At 41.9% G+C, this 20,371-nt stretch overlaps 1 protein-coding gene across 1 annotated transcript; it reads left to right on the top strand.

The window, feature by feature from the left end:
- Nucleotides 1-406: 406 nt before the first annotated feature.
- Nucleotides 407-19,346, top strand: tmem102 (transmembrane protein 102). Its single transcript, XM_053343370.1, has 6 exons — nt 407-513; nt 2,490-2,701; nt 15,104-15,445; nt 17,018-17,211; nt 17,379-17,591; nt 17,763-19,346. Exons 2-6 carry the CDS (start codon nt 2,500-2,502, stop codon nt 18,360-18,362), a joined length of 1,551 nt encoding a protein of 516 aa, XP_053199345.1. The 5' UTR covers nt 407-513; nt 2,490-2,499; the 3' UTR covers nt 18,363-19,346.
- Nucleotides 19,347-20,371: the final 1,025 nt, after the last annotated feature.

Raw genomic sequence — 20,371 nt, 5'->3', positions numbered from 1 at the left:
AATATCATGAGGTTTTAAATGTGGTCCAGTGTGTCTAATTATCTCCCTATTTGATATGTTAAGCAGCATTATAAGCAGCCAGCTCTTTCAGCAGACATTATTAACATAAAGAGGACCAGGGGAGAGCTGCTTCCCACTCCCACATGCAGCAGCCTGCCCCTCTGCTGCAGGGACACCGCTGCCGTGCTGCACTTCCAGCAGGACTGCTTCCGTGCATCAAAACACCAACTGCCCTGCCCTGCTTTTGCCTAAAAACCTCAGCAGGACACGCAGGCACAATTTTCAATCATAAACCTGACCTCACAAATCCGTTTGTAGTTTTGTAATGTGGAGGCGTGACTACTAATCCCCGCATCCTCAGAGAGTAGGACCGTGATTTCTGGGACGGTGTTGCCAGGGGGAAGGTGGCGCCTGGGACCTGTTGGAAATGACAGCTGAAGAAGGCGGATTGAAGCACAGGGATCAAAATAACAGTAAACGTAGAAGATAGCGAAGAAACTCACCGTATAAAGGGTGTGTGAGTGTGTGTGTATGTGTTTGCTCGTGGTATTTGACGGACTTAGCCTGATAGCTAAAGATTTGACTCGCAATGCTAAAGAGAGCCGAGCTGAGTGCCTTTGGTGTGTGTGTGCGTGTGTATATGTAGGCATGTGTGTGTATGTGTGTGGGGGGTGCGTGTGTGTATTTTTCGTGTTCGGTATGTTTGTGTGTGTGTCGCTGCACATGTCTTCACTGTCCCCAAGCTGTCATGTTAGCGAGCATGCTAATTTGATGAAGCTAGCCGGCTAATATTGGCTAATAAAAGAAATGAGCCGACTGTGGGCGAGGCACCGCAAACCGAGTTTACCACTGCAAGTCAAATGGTCTGCAACTACGATAGTGGAGCCGGCATACAACCCTATCTAACGCAGCTCGGGCTCATTTATTCTCTTTTTTTACTCATTACTTAATTAGCCCGTGTCAACTGCCTGCCAGCCGGCTTTGCTAATTTGCTTTGCTATTAGCTTAGCCGCTAATTGACCTACATTGGTGGGGCAGAGGCCATGTTGTCATAACACTCGACCGAGCTTTGTTTACATTGTAACTTTTTTGCATGTTATAATATTTTATACAGTTATTTGAATGTGTAAATAGACAACTACACCATTTACGCAATGTTAGTAACCCTGTCACTGAAATAACGTTTATGCTCCTCCCTGTAAATCCTCTAAACTCTTACGCTGTTAACGTTGAGTACATCGTAAAGTCTATTTTAACCTGTCTGATAAGGCTCAACCAACACAATATACAACCCAGCAAAGAAAATATAATATAATTATGTTTTAAAGGTTGTAGAAATACTCTTAAAACAGCAAAGATTTAAGTTTTGTTCAACTTAATCCCTCTCACTGGGATAATGCAGACCTCAGAGGTGTACCATAATCGCACAGGTGTTTATTATTATTCCATTTTTTATGACTTTGTCAATCAGATTTGTCCTAATGTCCTTAATATAATTGCTTTCTGTGTCTGTTTTAATTAGTGCATTTTCAAAAATACCAATGTACTGGGCTCCTGGGGGACAACAGTGGCAAGCTGGGATAATGGCAGCAATTTATTCTAAATTAAAGTATATATTTTTGTTTAACACAATATGCAAATCAGCAACAACTTTCCTAAAATAATAATAATCTGTTTTTTCTGTATGACATTAATTATAATTAATGATTTGAGATGAAATAAATTAACATGCTGTGGTATTCTTGGGGTCCCTGGGGACCTCAGTCGGCAGTATGTTAAATATGCTGGTAGGATGAAGTTTAAACAACCTATATGGTGTGAGATATATTTAGGAGAAAGATAGTCGGAGTTCAAATATAAGAATTAATGCAAAAATATAGATTAAATGAGACAGCCTTCCTCTCAGCAATTAACTGCACACTATTGGTAATTTGTGTTAGATTAGGTTATTAATATTTCAGTTCAATATTTCAGTCTACACTTCGTATTCTATATTTAACATGAGGTTATACTTAGTAACAGTATGGAGGCATAATTAGTTAATCAAATTGTATTTTTTGTGCTTGTGTGACCACATCACATTTTCAGCTGTTTAAGTGCTAATTTTGGTTGTTCTCTGTTGTCATATGTTTGTCTAGAAGCGCCTCTCAAAGTCTCATGATTCACACGAGGCTTTTGAAAACAAGGCAGGCATTATACAGCAAAGAAAACACACGCGGCCTCAACAGTACTAAATCACACTAAACACAGGCTGTAAGACGCATCTTGAAAACAGGTTCAAATATAGCCTTGTATTTTGTTCCAGCGTGAAACAATAAAACCCTCAAAAACAACAGAGATTATTGGCGCTCTGACAACATAATTCATCGCTCAAGGGACCCATTTCGATTGTGTTAGTTGTAGGAATGAGTTTGTTGTGATGTTAAAACCCTGACCGTGTAGGAGAACAAACCTAAAACAATTTCTCATCCTTCGTCCTCACCTCACAGGGTTGTAGAGATGGACTCGCTGATGAGTGCGGTGGCGCCGCGCTCCCCAGCCCCTGCCAAGAAGCTGTCCGAGGTGGACTTCCGGTCCGGAGCCACTCTGGAACAGCTGTCGGCCCAGGTGTCTGAGCTGGTTCTACTGGAGCAGGGGGAGTTTGGAGATCAGACCGCCTTAGAGGTCCACACCGCCAAGGACTTCATCTTCAACATGCTGGGTACGTCTCCAAACAAAAACACTGATTTCTTTTTACTCAACATTTTCATTTCTTCAATCCCCAAACGGCTATAAATGAGATCATGGACTTCTGTTTGATTGGAGTATTTGTTAACTCTGAACCTCAGCTGTGATGGCTTTTGTTGAAAGCTTTAAATTAAATTGCCTGTGATGATTAAAAGCCGGGAAGACAATGAAGAACAAAAAGAATTCTCCTCTTTTACTCTCACACTGAACCACTTACACACTCGTCCTCGTTATTTTAATGGAATGTGATCTTAATGCACTACAAGCCTCATCCTAGTAATTATTTATTGCTTTGAGTTAAAGTTACTGTCAATGAACTATTAATATACTTTACTGTGGTTGTGAAGGCAGGGTTGCATAGTGGAAGTTACGAGTCTGTTGCACCGCACCTCTGTCTATCTTTATGCAAGTGTGTGTGTGCTGCTCCTTATTTTTACACCCCCGTTCTGTCATAGCATCAATTAAAATAAACTATCTTGTGACTAATAACGTAGTTTATCTCACCAGTGTTTTGTGCATTACAGGGAAAGCATAAGCTCACCTTTATTTACTTAGGGTAGTGTCACAGAGGAACAATAAGCAATGTTTTTAGGGAACGCCCTGCACTCTTGCAACCAATTTTGTCTGGGAGCTGCCCAGTACAGTCTGTGCACTAGTGTTTTCCTCTGACTGTGCCCTGACATGCTGCTCTGGCTCTCTCATTAAAACCCATTCTAAACATGGAGCCTATATTTCACTGATGTACCATTTATAGTGGTTATACTGCTGTCTGTTGATACAGGAGAAATAAGTGTCCAGTGGTAGCTTTAGTGAATAATGAAGCTTCTACAGTACAGCATACCCAAAAAGAATGAAATAATGATGCTTTATGCAAATTAGTGCCTGAGATATTTCACTCTTAAAGCAATAGTGTGGATTTTCTTTCAGCTCGACACATTTCAAATCAAAATCAACCACAGCTACATCAGCTCCCTTTTGTTTATGTCTGAGGCTTTATTCCACTTCAGTCTACATTCTGCGGCATCAGAGAGGATGTTTTGGATTTCTCTGTGTGCTTGTGTGTGTGTGCGTGTGTGTGCACTCCCAGACTGAATTCTGGCAGAAAAAAAAGCAGCAAGCTATCATTTAAATGGGATGGGATACGCTTCTTTTTTTTTTTTTTTAAGTCTCATTTTATGACTCAGGTTGTGACACAGCGCCCGTAACAAACATGATTAACACTATAGACTCAATCTGCATCTAAAATGTTGGATCAATTACAATATCTCCAATTTAATCCTCTGATAGACACATTATCACACGCTTGTTATTTAAAAAAAATGTCTCAAATGCAAAATTAGAGGCTTATAATTCGTGGGAGTGTGAATGTAATGATTTAAAACTTGCACATGTGGAGTCTTTTTAATGGAGATTAGATTCTAAAGACACATTGGAATTCAAGCACACTCACTATAATGATTCATTTGTTCATTGTGAGGCGGTGGGAAGTGAGACTTGCAGGTGTTTCAATTGTATTGTTTTTTTTGGGGGGGTTTTCAGTATTGACAGTTGTGAGTTGAAAAGTGAAGTGTGTTTGTTTGTCCAATAGGTGGCACTCTCCCCCCTCCCTGCTTCTGTCATCCCCATTCTCTCATGTCACTGTCAGCCTGGGAAACAAAGCATGTTTGGCAAGCGTCCGGAGAGCTGCGTCCATTTCTTTTACAGCTTTTCATTCGGCTCGCTTTTGTGTCTCCATTTCCCAATTTTTATATTTTTGCCAGTTCTCCCTCTCTTTCTCTCTCTCTTTGTCTTCCTGTGTCACGCCTGTAAGAACAGAGAGACTTGCATTTTTGGCTCCTCACATCCTGTGCCTCCAGAATATCACAACACACTGTTTTACTCCTCTTGTCAAGTTACTCGTGTCGGATTAGTTGACAGATTTCACCCATCGAGAAATCACACATAGATCTAAATGCTATCCAGACCTGCTTTTCTCATTCTACTATATCACCACAGTCAGACACTTTCCTCATAAACTTTTAACCTCAACTTTTTCTTTTGTTTCCGATTTCATTATTATTATTTTTTTATGATTCCATTGCAAAAGCCCTTCAGTTTCCTTTTAGTCTGCTGTCACTCCATCTTGGTGGAGAACCTTCTGGTAAAGTTTAGAGGCTGCTTTCTGCCTTTTGGCATAATCACCAATGGTTTGCTGGTATTTTCATACCCTGCGCCTCACCGCCTGCTGTGACAGCTCTGACTGTAAGAAAAGAAGAAGAAACAAAGAAAAAGTTTGGCACTTTGAACAGAGGAAGGCGGCTGGTGTTGGATTCTAGGAATATAAAGTAAAGTACATGGTGGTAGCTGCATTAGTAGCTCTACGCCTCTGTGGGCCCTGCTGTGGATAAAAGGCAGCTCTAAAAAGCAAATATCATCCGCCTGATGGAGGTGCCTTGTTACAGCATGCAGGCCTGCTGTAGGAGGTGCCTTATAGCTGCATAGGTGTGTGTGTGTGTGTGTGTGTGTGTGTGTGTGTGTGTGTGTGTGTGTGTGTGGATGCTGAACACTGGATCCTGGGTGGTTGTGGCTGTTTTATTTATTTATTTATTTTTGCCAGGCTTTTATAAAGTTTGAGCTGCAGTGAGATCCCACAGGGCTTTGCGCACTGTCAGGGAAAAAGGAAAGAGAAAAGAGATTAAACTCACTCTCTCTCTCACAGACACATGCACACACACAGGCACGCGCACACGCACGCATGCAAGTGCACCCGGTGAATTTCTTCTTCACAGCCTGACAGATCCAAGAAGAGGCTCTTATTTACCCTGCGTTTGAGTAAACACTGTGGTTTGCCTTCAGGCGAGCCCAGTGGGGGCTAGTGTATATAAATTTTTGAAAACCAAAAGTCTGATGAAGGCAGAAATAGACGCACGCTGCCAGTGAAGCAGAAGATCTGGCGGTGTTACATACAAACCCCCCCCCCCCCCCCACCCCTCCAAACCCAACTTTTCAGATCTTAAAGTTTGTCAGCCGGCTCGGGAGTGCAGATCAGAGTTCATTGTCTCCCTGATGTTGCCCTGAAACGGATACTTTTGATGCAAGTTAAAAAATGAGTCATGAGCGCTGGACTGTCTCGGCTCACAATTTGACATTTTTATCAACGAAACAAGAAAAATAACCTGTTGCGTCAAATTCCGAAGAAGTCATGAGAAAAGATGCATCAGTTTAAATGGAGAAATACTCCTTTATCATCTCCTGTTACACCAGATGTTCACTTTGTCCCACGTCGACCTACGCTACGCCTCTTGCCTTCTCTTCAGAGCATCTTACATCAGCTCCTTTTTGTTTTCCCCCATTACTCTTCACATCACATCACTTGACTGTACTCACATTTAGTCGTGAGCAGCGATAAGCGGAGGAGGTTAGACGGAGACCAATCAGCTCCTGAGTTCACCCAATTTAGAAGAGACTCCAGTCAAAAGTTCACCTTGAAGCAAACGAAGCAGAAGACGTCTGTGTTTGTGTGTGAGCGTTGTCGCGTGTAGTGCAGGCTTTAATATTTAGCGGTCCCACTCGAGGCGGCTGTGATCACCGAATTCACTTGTTTTACTGCAACAGAATACAGGAGGTACAGTCAGCAAACATGTTTCTGCTGTTTGTTGTCATAATACAGTCCTATCTGAAATGACAAGTCAGTGGGGAAACAGAGAAATAATTGAAAGAGCTTGTCATTTATCATTTATAACTACCAATAGTAAACCAGTTATATGATGTTATTTCTCCGAAAATGAGACATTCTTATAATTGAACCATTTCTCACTGCTGTACTGTTGGTACAGTAGTAGACACAGCAGTACACACAATTACTGCAGAGTCTGATTTATTTTTGTGTGTTATTGTCCTTTTTTTTTTTTTTTTTTAAGGCTTATAGCTGCCTGAAAAAATGGACAGGGTCACACAGAGTTGAACATCCAGAGTTTTTTTTTACATCAGACTTGGAATATTTGGGTGCGTTTATCTGCTGCTAAACTTCTCCTCCCAGACATTCAAACCTCTCTATGACTCTGTGCTAACTTCAATGTGACGGCATGCATATTTTAGTTAGGCGGGGAAAAAGAAATCCCTCTGGTTTAAATTTTTACCATCACAGTGGCAACTTTACCCCTCGTGGGAAAGCAGCTCACTTTGCCAGGCTAGCGGCTGGCCCCTGCTAGGATTGATCGGGCGTCTGGCCAGTCTCTCTCTTCTCTTTCTCCCTCTCTTTCTCCCTCTCTCTTTGCAGCCTATTAACGCTGGTGGTCTGATGTGTGAACGACTCACAGCTGGATGTTGTTTCTTCGAGCTGAGAAAAGATGCAGGCCTAGCTTTTGGGCCCGTGGGTGGGGTGGGGGGGGGGGGGCTGCTCCGTCTCAGTAATTCTCCATTAATACCATTTTGGATTGGAGAGTCTTCATCTGGCAGCTGGGGCAGATCTGTGACAGTGCAACAGTAGATGACTGAAATATTTGTAACTGATCATTCCGGCTTTGTTTGTGCTTAGTTATCATCAGTGGGGACTCAGCAGTGCCAGGCAGCACAGATGAGCAGCATCTTGCCCGCCATAAACTAACGGCCATTGTTGCTCACTGTCCACTTTTTTTTTTTTTTTTTTTGGCACTTAGCAGCATTAAATCTTAATAGTTTGAAAGCTGGCACATCAGCCAAAACGACCGCAATACACAATTTGCTTGATGTTAATTTACGTGAGTTCGCAACCTCAGTTAGCCGAAGCTGTACGACAAATTAACCAACAGCTGTCTGAACTGCTTCACACTGACGCACACACTCATACAACCACAGACAGACTTCACATCACATCATTCATTTACCGTCTTTCGCGGTATCTAATTTAATATGACTTTCAGAATTTGGCTCTTTCAGCGACAAGTGTTTTGACATCGCATGACATGTTATCTGCAGTCGTGCTCATTTTTAATAACCGGGGCTGACATTTAGATTTTTGCTCCTTCATAATCACACTTTAAGTATTCCTGAGGCGAAGAAGGAAAGAGTCATTTGGGTAGAAGCTGTCAGCTGATAACAGTATCACATACGCAGGCTGTGGCTGTCTGAGCTGCCGGGAATAAGAAATCTTTAAAAAAATTTGTTTGTTTGCCAGACACCTCGTCACTCACAGAATGAGACATTTCAGCAGTCCTGTTAATTATTTTTCATAGTCACCATCTGCTTTTTTAAATGATGCATTTTATTGCAACACTATATTCTGTCTCCACAAACTCCCAACAACAGGGTGGACTTACTCAATCAATTATGACAGTGTGATACATAACATGAGTGAAGCCTGCGTTAAAATATGTCTTTGCAACACGTGTGACTATTATCTAAATATCAGAGTATGAACATTTATGAAGGGAAATATGTGTAAGTAGTTTTTATCATGATAAAAGTATGCTTGCAAGTTAGTCTTCTGATCGGCTAGCCCAGAGTTTCCCCGTTAGCCATTGCTCTTTCAAAGTGAATTGGCTTAAACAATTTTGTCTTCAAAGTCCCGAAATAACTAAATAATAAAAACAGATATTTACTGGTCAAAGGCTCTCACACAAAGGTTCGGAGCACCAACCTGTAGATATAAAAAAGACTCGACCAATTTTACCAGCCTGCACAGCAGCTAGCAGCTACTTAGCACAGCTACCGTCGTTAGCATAGCCCACCATGCTATGTGTAGTCCACAGACTGTTTAAAAGGTAAAGCTGTGGTTTTTCTTGGTTAACGGCAGGTGACAGATGTGTTTATGGTGTTGGTTGCTCTGAACTGCTGTCACAGTGAGGCTATAAAGTCGCACAGCTAACGGTATGTTAGCCTAGCATGCTAATCCTACGTAATCCACAGATGGAAATAGATAAAAGAGCAGGGGGGAGCTAACGGAGAAATAAAACACTTGCAGAGATAACAGAAAATTGCTGATGAACATTTAATATCCACTAATTCATATTATAGACACAACCACAGACTATCTCTGTAACAAATTAGCCACAATTTTTCATATTGACCATTAACAGTCGAGCCACATATTATCTTTTGACCCAATCTTGTTTAACTCCCATTGTGATCTTCAAGCTTTCTAGCTGCTCACCTATAGTACTCCACATTGGCTACTAGGGCAAATATAAGGTCACAAGTTAATTACCTCATAATTAGTTAATATGACACCTAATTGATCTCTTTAGAGGATTTTTCACTTATCTTTCCCCCTGCTTAATGGGTATATCAAAGGTCAGGATCGTTGTAAGATGATTTCTTGAAAGTCTGGGCCACCCCACTGCCCCAAAAAAAAAGAAGATGAAACCGCCACGTCTTTCCTCTTTCAATGATAATTACCTGTCATTTAGCAGGGCATGGTATCAAAGCAGCGGTGAGGAGCTTCCTGCATCCTCTCTCTACCAATCAGATCAAATTGGAACTCCTCCATTCCTCTTTGTTTATTCTATTTCGGAGCTAATCTCCTGCCTTTGATATGAATTCATAAACAGCGAGGAGGAGGAATGGCTCACCTTTCGATAGCGGGGGTTGTCTGGGATTAATCCTGCTATTAGACGGCGAGGTGAGGCTGCCAGAGCCGGTTGAATAGTGGTGATAACATCCAGTTGGGACTATAGTCAAGAGTTATTTGTAACAGATTGAATTGCTGCTTTTTGGAATGAGGCTGCCTTTAAGATTATTGTTAAGGCACGCTCTGAGTTTTCTTGTCTAGAACAGAGAGGTCACACAGAGTTCGAGATATCGTGATCACAATAGACTGGAAATTGAGAAACTGAAAGCGTAATAGCTCTAAAAGATAATTGAGTTTTATTTTAGAGAGAAGTTGCCCTGCCCAGTAAACAAGAAGTTGTCTTATATTGGACATGAAGATGAGAGAAAGAGCATTTTTGAACATTTGAGCATTTTATTCACATGAGAAGTGAACCAATGGATTATATATATTTTGTGGGATGTTGGTATTCACATAACTCAGCTTTTTCTTAGATCTCAGCCTAGTTTTTAAGTCAGTCTCACATTCAGACTCTCTCTCTCTCTCTCTCTCTCCCCCTCCCCCTCCCTCTCAGCAGGCCTTTCCAGCATCAACACATAGAAGTCATCGGCTTATTTAGAGGAATCCCATTTTCCAGAGAGATTTACAGCGCTATTTTTGGAGTCTATCAGTTAAGAGGTGTATGTGTGCGTGCGTGCGTGCGTGCGTGCGTGTGTGTGTGTGGCAGAATATTCTCACTTTGCTCCGGCTGCCATGAGAAAGGACGTCTTTCTTAAAAATGAGGCTACAAAATGACGCTGCTGTGAAATCCCCTAAAGCAGAGCAGCAGCGTCACTTTGTAGCCTCATTTTTAAGCATGTCTGAATGAGTATATAGTATAGATTAAGTGTATTCAGTGTAGAAGAGTGTAAGTATATAAACTGTCAAACCATAATTTAGGGCAGGGCTGGAGGAGAATACACGATTAGAACTGCAGTTACCATAACGGCGTGGGGGTCGTAAACAGGAAGTGCAACATTTCCATTAGACTGTGGGCTACAACTAAATATATGCCGAATGAGTTGTTATGGCTTTATGTTTGCAACATGCCCATCAATATAAAGACAACTATCACTGGATTACTTTGATACTGAAAAACTGACAAATCATGCTTTATCTCAGGCAATTTCTAGAGTTCTACAGAGAGCTTCTTTTTTAAATGATTTCTAAACAGATTTATGGTGCGATTTGCAGCTTTTTAAAACCTCTGATTTCTTTTGAAAGAAATGGGGCCTTTTAGTAGAATACTGTATGTGAGACCGTGCTGTAATTGATGCAGTTCAATTCATCAGTGTGTAATATCACACACTGATGAATTGAACTGTTAACAAACTCTCAAGACAGATGACAAAATGAGGCTGTGGTGCAAATTCATTTTCCATTGATTTTAGAGTCACAGTAAATTAGTTTATAAATAATGATGTTTTCATTATACTTCATAATTCATTTTTATACACTGCTATATATACAGTAAATGTGGTCTTTCTCGAATCTCGGACCACATTTCCCACAAACCTCATTTATCTCTGTTAGGAAAGAACGTTGATGCGTGTCGTCTTTCCCTTTTCAATTTAAATCTCAAGTAGAGTTTGTACAGTAGTTTTTCTGTGTAGTATTTCATATGTGGATGATGAAAGCAGTAGCTCAAACGGAGAAACTAGAATATTAAGGCTGAAATAAAATGCTGCATTATTTAGTAAGCAAAATAAATACCTCTTTTTAAAGCAACCTTCATCATTTCTACATTTAAAGTAAAATGTAGTGTAGAGGTTGCTGGTGATGACTGTCTATGGTTATTATAACCATAGCTATCTCTCAGGATTAATGTTGTGATTGATCAAATCAGATATTGAATCCACCCCCCCCCCCCCCCAGGCCTCATCTGCTGGGAGATTCTATCAACAGCATCATGATTGCTCCTTGATCATATGTGACTTTAAACCTCTAAGGCTCGGTTCATTATTTCAGTGTTGGTAGATGTGCAGGTATAAAAGGTTTAATTCATTATCATGATGCATGAGTGTGCCTAGCTGTCAACAAATATTTCAATTAAAACAGCAATACACACACACACACACATCATGTAATGTGGAACTTCAACAATGAATGACAACAATCAAATGTTAACTTCTTTACTACTGCTACTACTACAGTATTGATAACATAAAACATAAAGAAAATACTAATAAGAGTTAAGATGGGAAAGAAGGCCTTCAGAAATAGAATAGAAAATATCATATCAAAGACAAGAAGAGAGAATTCTATAGCCATCAAATAGTGGAATAGGTTTCTAGTCTGAAAATAGTTCATAGAAAAACTTCCTTCAAATGGAAAATCTGCAATCAAAGACATTTCTTACAGGATTAGGTTTAATCTGTGGCTGTGAAACTAGCCTAGACTGTCTCCATTCCAGCACTCATTCTCAGACTGTGTGTGTCTGCAGACATACATGTCAGAGCGTGTTCATGTGTGCATCTGTGCATCTGTGCGTGCTCACTGGCAGACACCCAGTAGAGTAGCGTGCCACTGTCGATTTGAGAGTTTGGATATGAAAAGTTGATAATGTTCCTTAGAATAACCTCAAACTTCCTGCAGCCGGCGTGGAGATTGCAGAAGCTTCTCTAATTGAGACAGTTTTTCCCTCTCCGCTCTCCTCTCTTTCCAACGGAAGCCCCTGCCGGAGAGATAAGATGCTCTTTATTCTCTTTCTTCATCACTGTTTTTCCTCCTCCTCGCCTATTTGACCCAATTTATCAGCTGCAGATAAAAACCGAATGAATCAGAGGAGTCGCAGTTTCAAACTCGTCGCCCTTTGGCTGACGTCTGATCCGTTCTTCCCTCTGACGCGTCTCTACCACTTTCTTCTCTTCTCTGGTCTGCTCATCTGCCGTTTCTCCTCTCTTTTCTGCTTTCACTCCGCCTGAAATTTCAAGTTCAGATAATCGATAGGTTGCGATTTGTGTTTGCAAGTTGCATTCACAAACCCTCACCTCAGATAGAGGAGAGATGAGTTAGAAGATTGCATTTATTGCAACTACTAAGGTCATTTTCATGTTTTATGACCTGAATGCTGGTGAAGCAGAAATATAGAGCAGACCCAACTCTATTCTGTTACTGCAGTCAACTTTAATTCTGACTTATTTATTATGAAGGCCAGCTGGGATATAGAACTCTTTAGCAGTCTGTTACAAAGACTGTACTACTGACTTCTGCATTTTTAAGAGAGGGACTCACACTTATTGAAGTAGGTTATATATTGCTCCATCATAAAGACATGGTTTAAGCTCAGTTAAGGTTATTATAATAGTATGTATCTTATTGGAAAAGTTTCTTTTGGCTTTTAATTGACATATTTTGCTATGTGCTCCCCAACAAGGTAGAGTATATACTGGATTTACAAGTCAGTGCCTCTCCATGAGTCCTACCTTCATTTAGGTTATAATTCTTTGTTTTTGTACAGCTGTTTTTAGATGGTTGATTAAAGTTTAGATATTATATTTTTTGTCAAACCCATTGAAATCAACAAGGGCAGACTAAATACTAGAAAGACCAACGCTCAAACAATTTTTAATCACATACCAGTATCAATATTTGTTACTATATCAGATATATGTGATATCAGTGTATTTGGGGGTCAAGGCCGAGCATTTCTTTCAGTCTATCATACTTAATATCAGAGGTATGAGCTTGAAGAAAGTTTCCGAAAGTTAAATACTTTGTGCAGACTTGATGTCGACACTACCTGGAACTATCTTAACCACAGGGGGCTTCAGAGAGGCTGAGGATCTCTAGAAACTGCAGCGCTCTGGATAAAGTGCAATGGGAGCTCCCAGCCGAAGACTGAGCCGCATTCGTCTAGTCAGCGGATGAATGGAGCTCGCAGAGCGGAGATGAGCTGATTCTGCCGAGGAATAAAAAGATTCAAAGACTCGCTGTCACATACTTCCTCTATTCTGTTCTTCTTTTTTCGGTTGCTCCCCCTGTGGTGGCATCAAATGAGGCACTTTCATTTTGCTCCCCTTCAAAGCGAAGCACTAGGGAGATCCACGTTAGCACATTTGACTTTGACTCCCGCTTTAGTCAGTCTTGCTGGCTCGTTTTTGGGTCTCAGGATGTTTTCCTTCAAACTGATCTACCTTTCTGATGTAAAGTAGCAGATGATTGTGTGGTATTCTCACGGATGAAGGTGTGAATTCTCCTTTTATTTGCTTGACACAAATACTGTATTGAAAGTACTGGTGAATTATCATAAGGATTGGAGTAAAATAACAAAGTCAACCACCTTTTAAATTATGATAATTATTCATTTCAACTTCAAAAAGTGGAAGCATCGGCAGCATTTCTCACATCCAAACACACATTTAAGTACACACACATAAACCTCTCCATGAAAACATCACATGGCACCCTGCCACCAAGGTTGTGTGGCCATGTAATTGGATGAGAGGAATCATGTTAGGAGCTTTGTGCCCCCAGCCTTGGCCTGCCAGCTCGGTCTGATGCCCCCGTTTCAGCTTTCCGAAGCCACTTAACTGCCCCAGAGGGATAAAACACACAAGCTCAAGCTCAAGCTCATACAATCTCCCACCTGAGAGAGCGTTAAAGGTTTTAAAGTGTCCGTGTTTTTACCTTTTGACCCGCAGTTAACTAGCAGTTCGCTCCAGACCAGCACAGGTTTGGCTGGAGGATCAAACCTTTTCTCAGATGCTCTTTTAAGCTGGCAAAACATAATTTACTTGACTCCAGCACTGTGGATCCCACGGGGGCCAGATCCTGGGTAGTTTACAACACAGCTAAGTAGCCATAAAGGGATTTGGAGTCTCAAAGTTCCTTCATGTGAACTGTTTAGATGAGGGCAGGGAATGCTTTTTTTAGCACCCTTAAAAATGATGTTGCAGCCCAGTCTAAAATTCCATAAGAAACTATAGACTTACTTTAACTATAAACACAAACTTTTGTTTTGTGTTGATTTTAGTGGCCCCCTGTGGACAATAGCCATGATGTCTTCCCAGAATGAAGATCACATTACCCATGAGCATCATCACCTTGTGTTGTAAAATCATGGGTTGGGTTGTTTTGGAAATGAGATTATTTTTAATTGTGTTTTAATTGCAGCTATTTGTATAGTTTTAGGCTGTGTAACATTAAAATCTGTAATATGATGATGGTGAAAACAACTGGATGCTGTGAAAAGTTCCTTATAGAAACTTCAACTCCGCAATTAACTAACCAAAGTACAAAAATGTGACCCAGGTTATATTCTTTAACTCATAACATGCAGACTTCCTGTTGATGTATACTGTAAATCACAGTCTAGCAGCATCCTGTTAGTAGAGAGTACAGAGTATATGGAGGCTGAGTTGAGGGTTTCACTGAGCACACATGTAGCAGAGCCACAGAAATGATTTGTCTAGCCCGGCGGTCACTGGGGGACTTGTTAATTTCACACAAGTTCATGTGTCAATATTACTGTGGCTCAGTCTCATAAATATATGCAACACCTTTCAAAACAAACTAAGCTATGCTTCCAGAAATTTCCCTGCCTCACTCGTTCACTCTGCAAGACCTGCTGTTTTCTGTCCTAGAGAGGCAGTGTGTGTACGGCGAGCTTGTTCGTGCATCTGAATATGAAATGCATTTTAATATGTGTGTGTGTGTGTGTGTGTGTGTGTGTGTGTGTGTGTGTGTGAGAGAGAGGGTGTTAGAACCTTTCCGGTCATTGCTCCTTGCATCAGTTCTGCTGCTAGAAACACATTTCTGCACATATAAAGGGCCTCTGAATATGAATATTGCTCAGTGTGATTGATTTCCTCACTCCTCCATCTTTTCCAGGCTTAGTCCAGAAGGTGGACCAGCGCCTCCCGGTGGCCAACGAGTACCTTCTGCTGTCAGGCGGCGCCCGCGAAGGCGTCTTGGACCTCAACCCCGAAGACTTGGGCGACTACGCCAAAGGGGCCGACTTCGACCTGGACTTCACCCTGCTGGTTCCCGCCCTGAAGCTCCACGACCGCAACCAGCCCGTCACCCTGGACATGAGACACTCCCCGCCCTGCCACTCGTGGCTCAGCCTCCGCCTCTGCGACTCGGCCATCCTGTCACGCTGGGACATCTGCTGCCAGGAGGAGAATGGTCTTCCCACCGAGGAAGACGACGAAGAAGAAGAGGGAGAAATGGGTAAGTAGCAGAGACCGAGGAGAAAGTAGGATGATGATTGCAAGGACGAAGGAAGGAAGGAACAGTGACTATAGAAAGTAAGAAAACAGGTGAAAGTAGAAGTAGGGAGAAGAGTAAGCAAGAATGTGAAATGGAAAGATGAAAGGAGAGGAAGAAGAGAGTGGAACAGACAGGATGAAAGCTACAGAGGCAGTGCAGAGTGGAAGTAATGGAAGCTGATACAATTTTGTCCATGTTTCACTGAGATAATTTGATGCATGTTGTTATGATGCAATTTTATGATGCCCCGTTTCCCATAAACTTCCTCAGACAGGTGAACCGAGAAACTCTACCTCGGTAAATAGGCACTGAAACATTTATGAGGATAAGTTAACAATAGAAAGTTCAAGAGTACACGGCAGCTTTTCCACCGCAACATCGTTCTGCCACACTCCAAACATCCTATATGAGAAGAAGACATGACTATAAATCTTTTTAATTGGTTTGCCATTTGGAAAATACATTACACATATTTACTGGTCATTTCATAACATTTCCTACAAGGATTTCATTTTATTGTGTCGGTGGTGGATGGCAGGATGCAGTTATTTAGTCAGGGCCTCTCTACAGTCGTTTGCATTGTCACCTTTTTTTGAATTTTGCTCCATACTACAAGCACCCAAAGGTCAACTTTAGGGCTGCAACAACCATTATTACCTCTTTTAAAATCAGTTGATTAATTGTTTGGTCCATAAAATGTCAGAAAACAGTGAAAAATAATCATTTAATTGCTTGTTTTGTCTAAATTTAACATTCTAAAAGTCAAAGAGACTAATTTTACAATGATAGAAAACAGAGAAAAGCAACAAATACTCACATTGTAGGAGTTGGAACCTCAATTTTGCTTGATAGATGACTTAAAACAATGAATCACTAATTGAAATAATAATTTTTGGCTAACATAAACCTGGTAAAATGCTGATTCTTCACTTACTGTACTGTGTTTCGTCCACCTCAGCCTGCTAGTGTTGCAGAGCTGCACTCATTTACAACAGCTGGGCTCTACAGTAACAGCATTTCTCTGCACATATTGTTCAGTATGTCTGAAAATTGGGAGTGCAGTGCCAGTGCCTCTGGGTTGTGACTGCAGGATTGGCAAAATACATTTATCTGCTTAACACAGACTGGCAAAGAGAAATACACAAACATTCAGTGAACAGCTGAATAATGTTTTACTAACATACCTGCAGTTCACACATGAATCAGTTCCCTACTGTTTCACTGTTATAAAAAACATACTGAAATTCTGTTTAGAATTAGTACCTGCAGTTTAAGTATTTCTTTCTTCCCGTTTAAACAGCACAGTTGAATTGTAGTTGGTCATTATCTGCTGTATCCATTGAATAGAGATATACTATAAAAACAGGAAACAATCAATGTCATTTGTTTTAATCATAGGATTTTACAGACCTGTGGTACTAATGTGTGCAAAAAGTACAGAAAGGAAGAACTTTGCTCCCTAAATGTTGGATAGATGTTGGAGAGATCCAGTATTCAGCCTTCGTCTTCCTCCTCTCCTCTCTCCCTGCTCAGGTAAAGCCTCCATCCCCACGCTATGCTCTCCCCAGTCTCTGGATGGATGCTACTTCTCCCCCAGCCTGGTGACAGACTGGTTCTGGGGGGTGGTGAGCGAGGCGGTGGAGGAGCTGAGACGAAGCCCGCAGAGAGGCATCCCAACACCTGACCGCCTGGAGAGGAACGGGCCGCTTACCACCATCATCCTCCAGGTACCGATCAGGCTGTAGTCACAACACAGACATTTGAGTGAAATCAACATCAGAGCAAATTGTAGTCAAGTGTTAAAATGATTTTCCAGAAATCACCTTCCAACAAAATTTTACAGAGGAATAAAAATTCAAGACATGGTTATATTCCACCACTCTCCTCCCTGCAGGCAGGCTCTAGCCGGGTGCTGTACGACCTGCTACCTGTGGTGTCGTTTCGGGGCTGGCCTGCTGTGGCTCAAGGCTGGCTGACAGCCAACCACTTCTGGGACGGTAAAATCACAGAGGAGGAGGCCATATCTGGCTTCTATCTGCTGCCCTGCTGCTCCCCACTGGGTGGCCGGCCCGACAGGGAGTGGAGACTCGCCTTCTCCCGCAGCGAAGTGAGGAGATTCTTAATGTTACAACCAAACATCAGCACTTTACCATCTACTTTTCTTGTTTTTTGTTTGTTTCTTTGCCATTTTAGTCTGCTTTTTCCCCCATTTCCCCTCTCTGTCTCTCTGTTATTCCTTACCAATGTTCGCAGTAATGAATTCCTCTCTCATTACCAGGTTCAATTGAAGAAGTGCATCCCCTTCCCCATGGCTCAGGCTTTCCAAGCAGCCAAAGCCGTGCTGGCTCGTATCCTGGCCCGTCCTCGCACAGGTCTCAGCCTCTACCACCTCCGTACTCTGCTATTCTGGGCCTGCGACCGACTCCCCTCCGCCTACCTGTCCAGCTCCGACCCCGACACTCCCGGCCGCCTCCTCTTGGGCCTCCTGGACGACCTCGCCCACTGCATCTTGGGTAAAAACTGCCCCAACTACTTCCTGCCCCAGTGCAACATGCTGGAGCACCTGACCGACAGCCAGGCGCTGCTCGTCGCCAGGAAACTTGCCCACGTGCGCTCGGATCCCAGCGAGCACCTCCGGGCGGCTCTGGACCAAGCTCAGCAGGCGGGCCAGCTGAAGAAGGAGCTAGCGACGAGCACCAACGGACACGGATCCCCCGGGCACCACCCGGCCAACGGCATCATCTCGCCTTCGGAGGACAAGCTGGCGCAGCGGCTACAGCAGCTGGTCACGGAGAATCCCGGAAAATCCATATCCGTCTTCCTCAACCCCGATGATGTCACCAGGCCGCACTTCCGCATCGACGACAAGTTCTACTGAAGCAGACACGCTGCGGAGAAGAAATGCGGGAATGTGTGTTTAGCTTACACACACATGCGCTCTGTGACTGATCTGTCACATCAGAGGAGACGGAGACTAAAAAAAAAAACCAGGCGGGTGTTTCTCTTTAAAATCACCGCAGGCCTGAAACTGAACACACTCCTGCTTTACCATCCTGAGGCTGAACCATAACAGCAACACAGCCCCCTCGCTGCTTAACTGACTCTCTAAACCAAAAAAAAAAAAAAAACACTTCATGTCCTACTACTGACACAATGACATGACGTCCAAGTTTTGACAGCACAACAGACAAGATGTCACCGAGCTGTTGCCACGGAGATGGCCCATTCCTAACGAGCTGGCCTTAACTAGACTTACGAGCCGGCGCTCCAAAGACGAAGGAGCAGGCTTTTAGTCATGTAAAAGAAGTCGAGTGAATTTGAATTTCACACAAAGAGCGTGTGTATGTGTGTATATGTACGCCTAAGTCTTTTCACATATTACTTACTTCTAAAGACAGATGGAGAAAAGCTTCTTGATCGCTGCTTTTCTCTCCTTTTTACTTTTTGGCCCCTGATATCAGAGTGGGCGATGGCTGAACTACTGTAAAAAGGAAAAACAAGGTGTGGCTGATGTAACTGAATGTAATGTTGTGAGAACTGCCGAGTCCTTGAACAAAGAGTCTGTTTTCTCTTTCAACTCCATTTTTTTTTTCCTTTTTCTTTTTTGACCCCCACGCCTCTCACGACGGCATCTTTTTTCACTTTTTTTAATCTTTCTCAGGTATTCACAACGCTCCTCCTTTTTCATTTTAAAACGTAAACAAGTCCCTTTGAAGGTCTTTTATCATATTTCAATGCCGCTAACATTTCATCGGGTGATGGAGATGTACCAAAGAGTTAGGTTTGACTGAACCGGTGTTGCAAAGAGAATCATACATCTTACATATCTGGAAATCTTTGGTCTAACTTGATGAAATCTACCTGAAGTCATGTTCAGTATATCAATTTTCCTTTTTTATCCTCTGAAGGTCACACAGCATGTAAAATGGCAAAAATTTAGCGGTGAAATCAATTAATTCCAATGGAATGTGCAAAATTATCTAAATATCTAAAATATTATCATTCATATCATCTTCTCAGATTTTGATAATGTAATGCTTTTCTTTGTTGGAAATAGCACATGTGTTGGGTTTAGCCTGTTGAGTGGATGAAACAGGCAGTTTAAAGATGTCACCTTGGGCTCTGGGACACTCTAATAATGGGTATTTATCACTGTTTTCTGACACTTTACAGACAAAATGATTAATAAAGATTATAATTAGCAGATTAATCAACTACGTCACCAAACTTCTACAACTTTTATTTGCTGTGACCAGGCCTTACAGATGAGAAAAGGTTAAGATTAGAAAGAATGGGGATGTTACAGTGATTAAACAGGTCAATTATATGATGAAACAGTGTTTTACTGGTACTGCACAGTGACTTATGATTTCTTAAAGCATTTATTATGAGTTTTTTTTAAACTTTTTTTGTCCAACTTTTTGGCGTATTATCGTAGGCCCTTTATAAGGGATTTAGAGAATTAGCAGCGTTGTATTGTCAGCCAGGCAGAGAATAGCTGTAGAGTGAGAATGTGGGTTATTCATCTACAGTAGTAAGGACTATGCCATGGTACTTTACTGTTAAAATGACCTCGGAGGGGTCCAGTGTGTCAAACATCTTGTTGCACATGGTGTGAGCGTGTCCGCTAACTTTCAACTGGAGGAACTTACAGTTCAGTTTGTCTCTGATTCGATTTTTCTTTTTTTTCTTTTTTTTTTTGTGGAGAGTGGTTCTGACTTGACTGATTCTGATAATTGTCCCCTGTCTCCTCTGCTTGGTTGGTCTTTTTTAATGAGCTTTGTGCGTGCATGTGCGTGTGTGTGTGTGTGTGTGTGTGTATATATATGTGTGTGTGTGTCTGTGTGTGTGTGGGTAGGAGAGAGAGAGAGAGACGACCACAAACCA

This window comes from Scomber japonicus, chromosome 22 (assembly GCF_027409825.1).
Source record: "Scomber japonicus isolate fScoJap1 chromosome 22, fScoJap1.pri, whole genome shotgun sequence".
Classification (NCBI taxonomy): Eukaryota; Metazoa; Chordata; class Actinopteri; order Scombriformes; family Scombridae; genus Scomber; species Scomber japonicus.
The sequence above is the reverse complement of the archived record's forward strand: the minus strand, read 5'-3'. Positions and strand labels throughout refer to the sequence as shown.

What these genes read in the sequence shown, in the direction of transcription:
- tmem102 (XM_053343370.1), top strand. Translation starts at nt 2,500, where the DNA reads ATGGACTCGCTGATGAGTGCGGTGGCGCCGCGCTCCCCAGCCCCTGCC. An exon ending in TTACCACCATCATCCTCCAG is followed by an intron (nt 17,212 to 17,378) that starts GTACCGATCAGG and finishes TCCTCCCTGCAG; the next exon opens with GCAGGCTCTAGCCGGGTGCT. An exon ending in TCGCCTTCTCCCGCAGCGAA is followed by an intron (nt 17,592 to 17,762) that starts GTGAGGAGATTC and finishes TCTCATTACCAG; the next exon opens with GTTCAATTGAAGAAGTGCAT.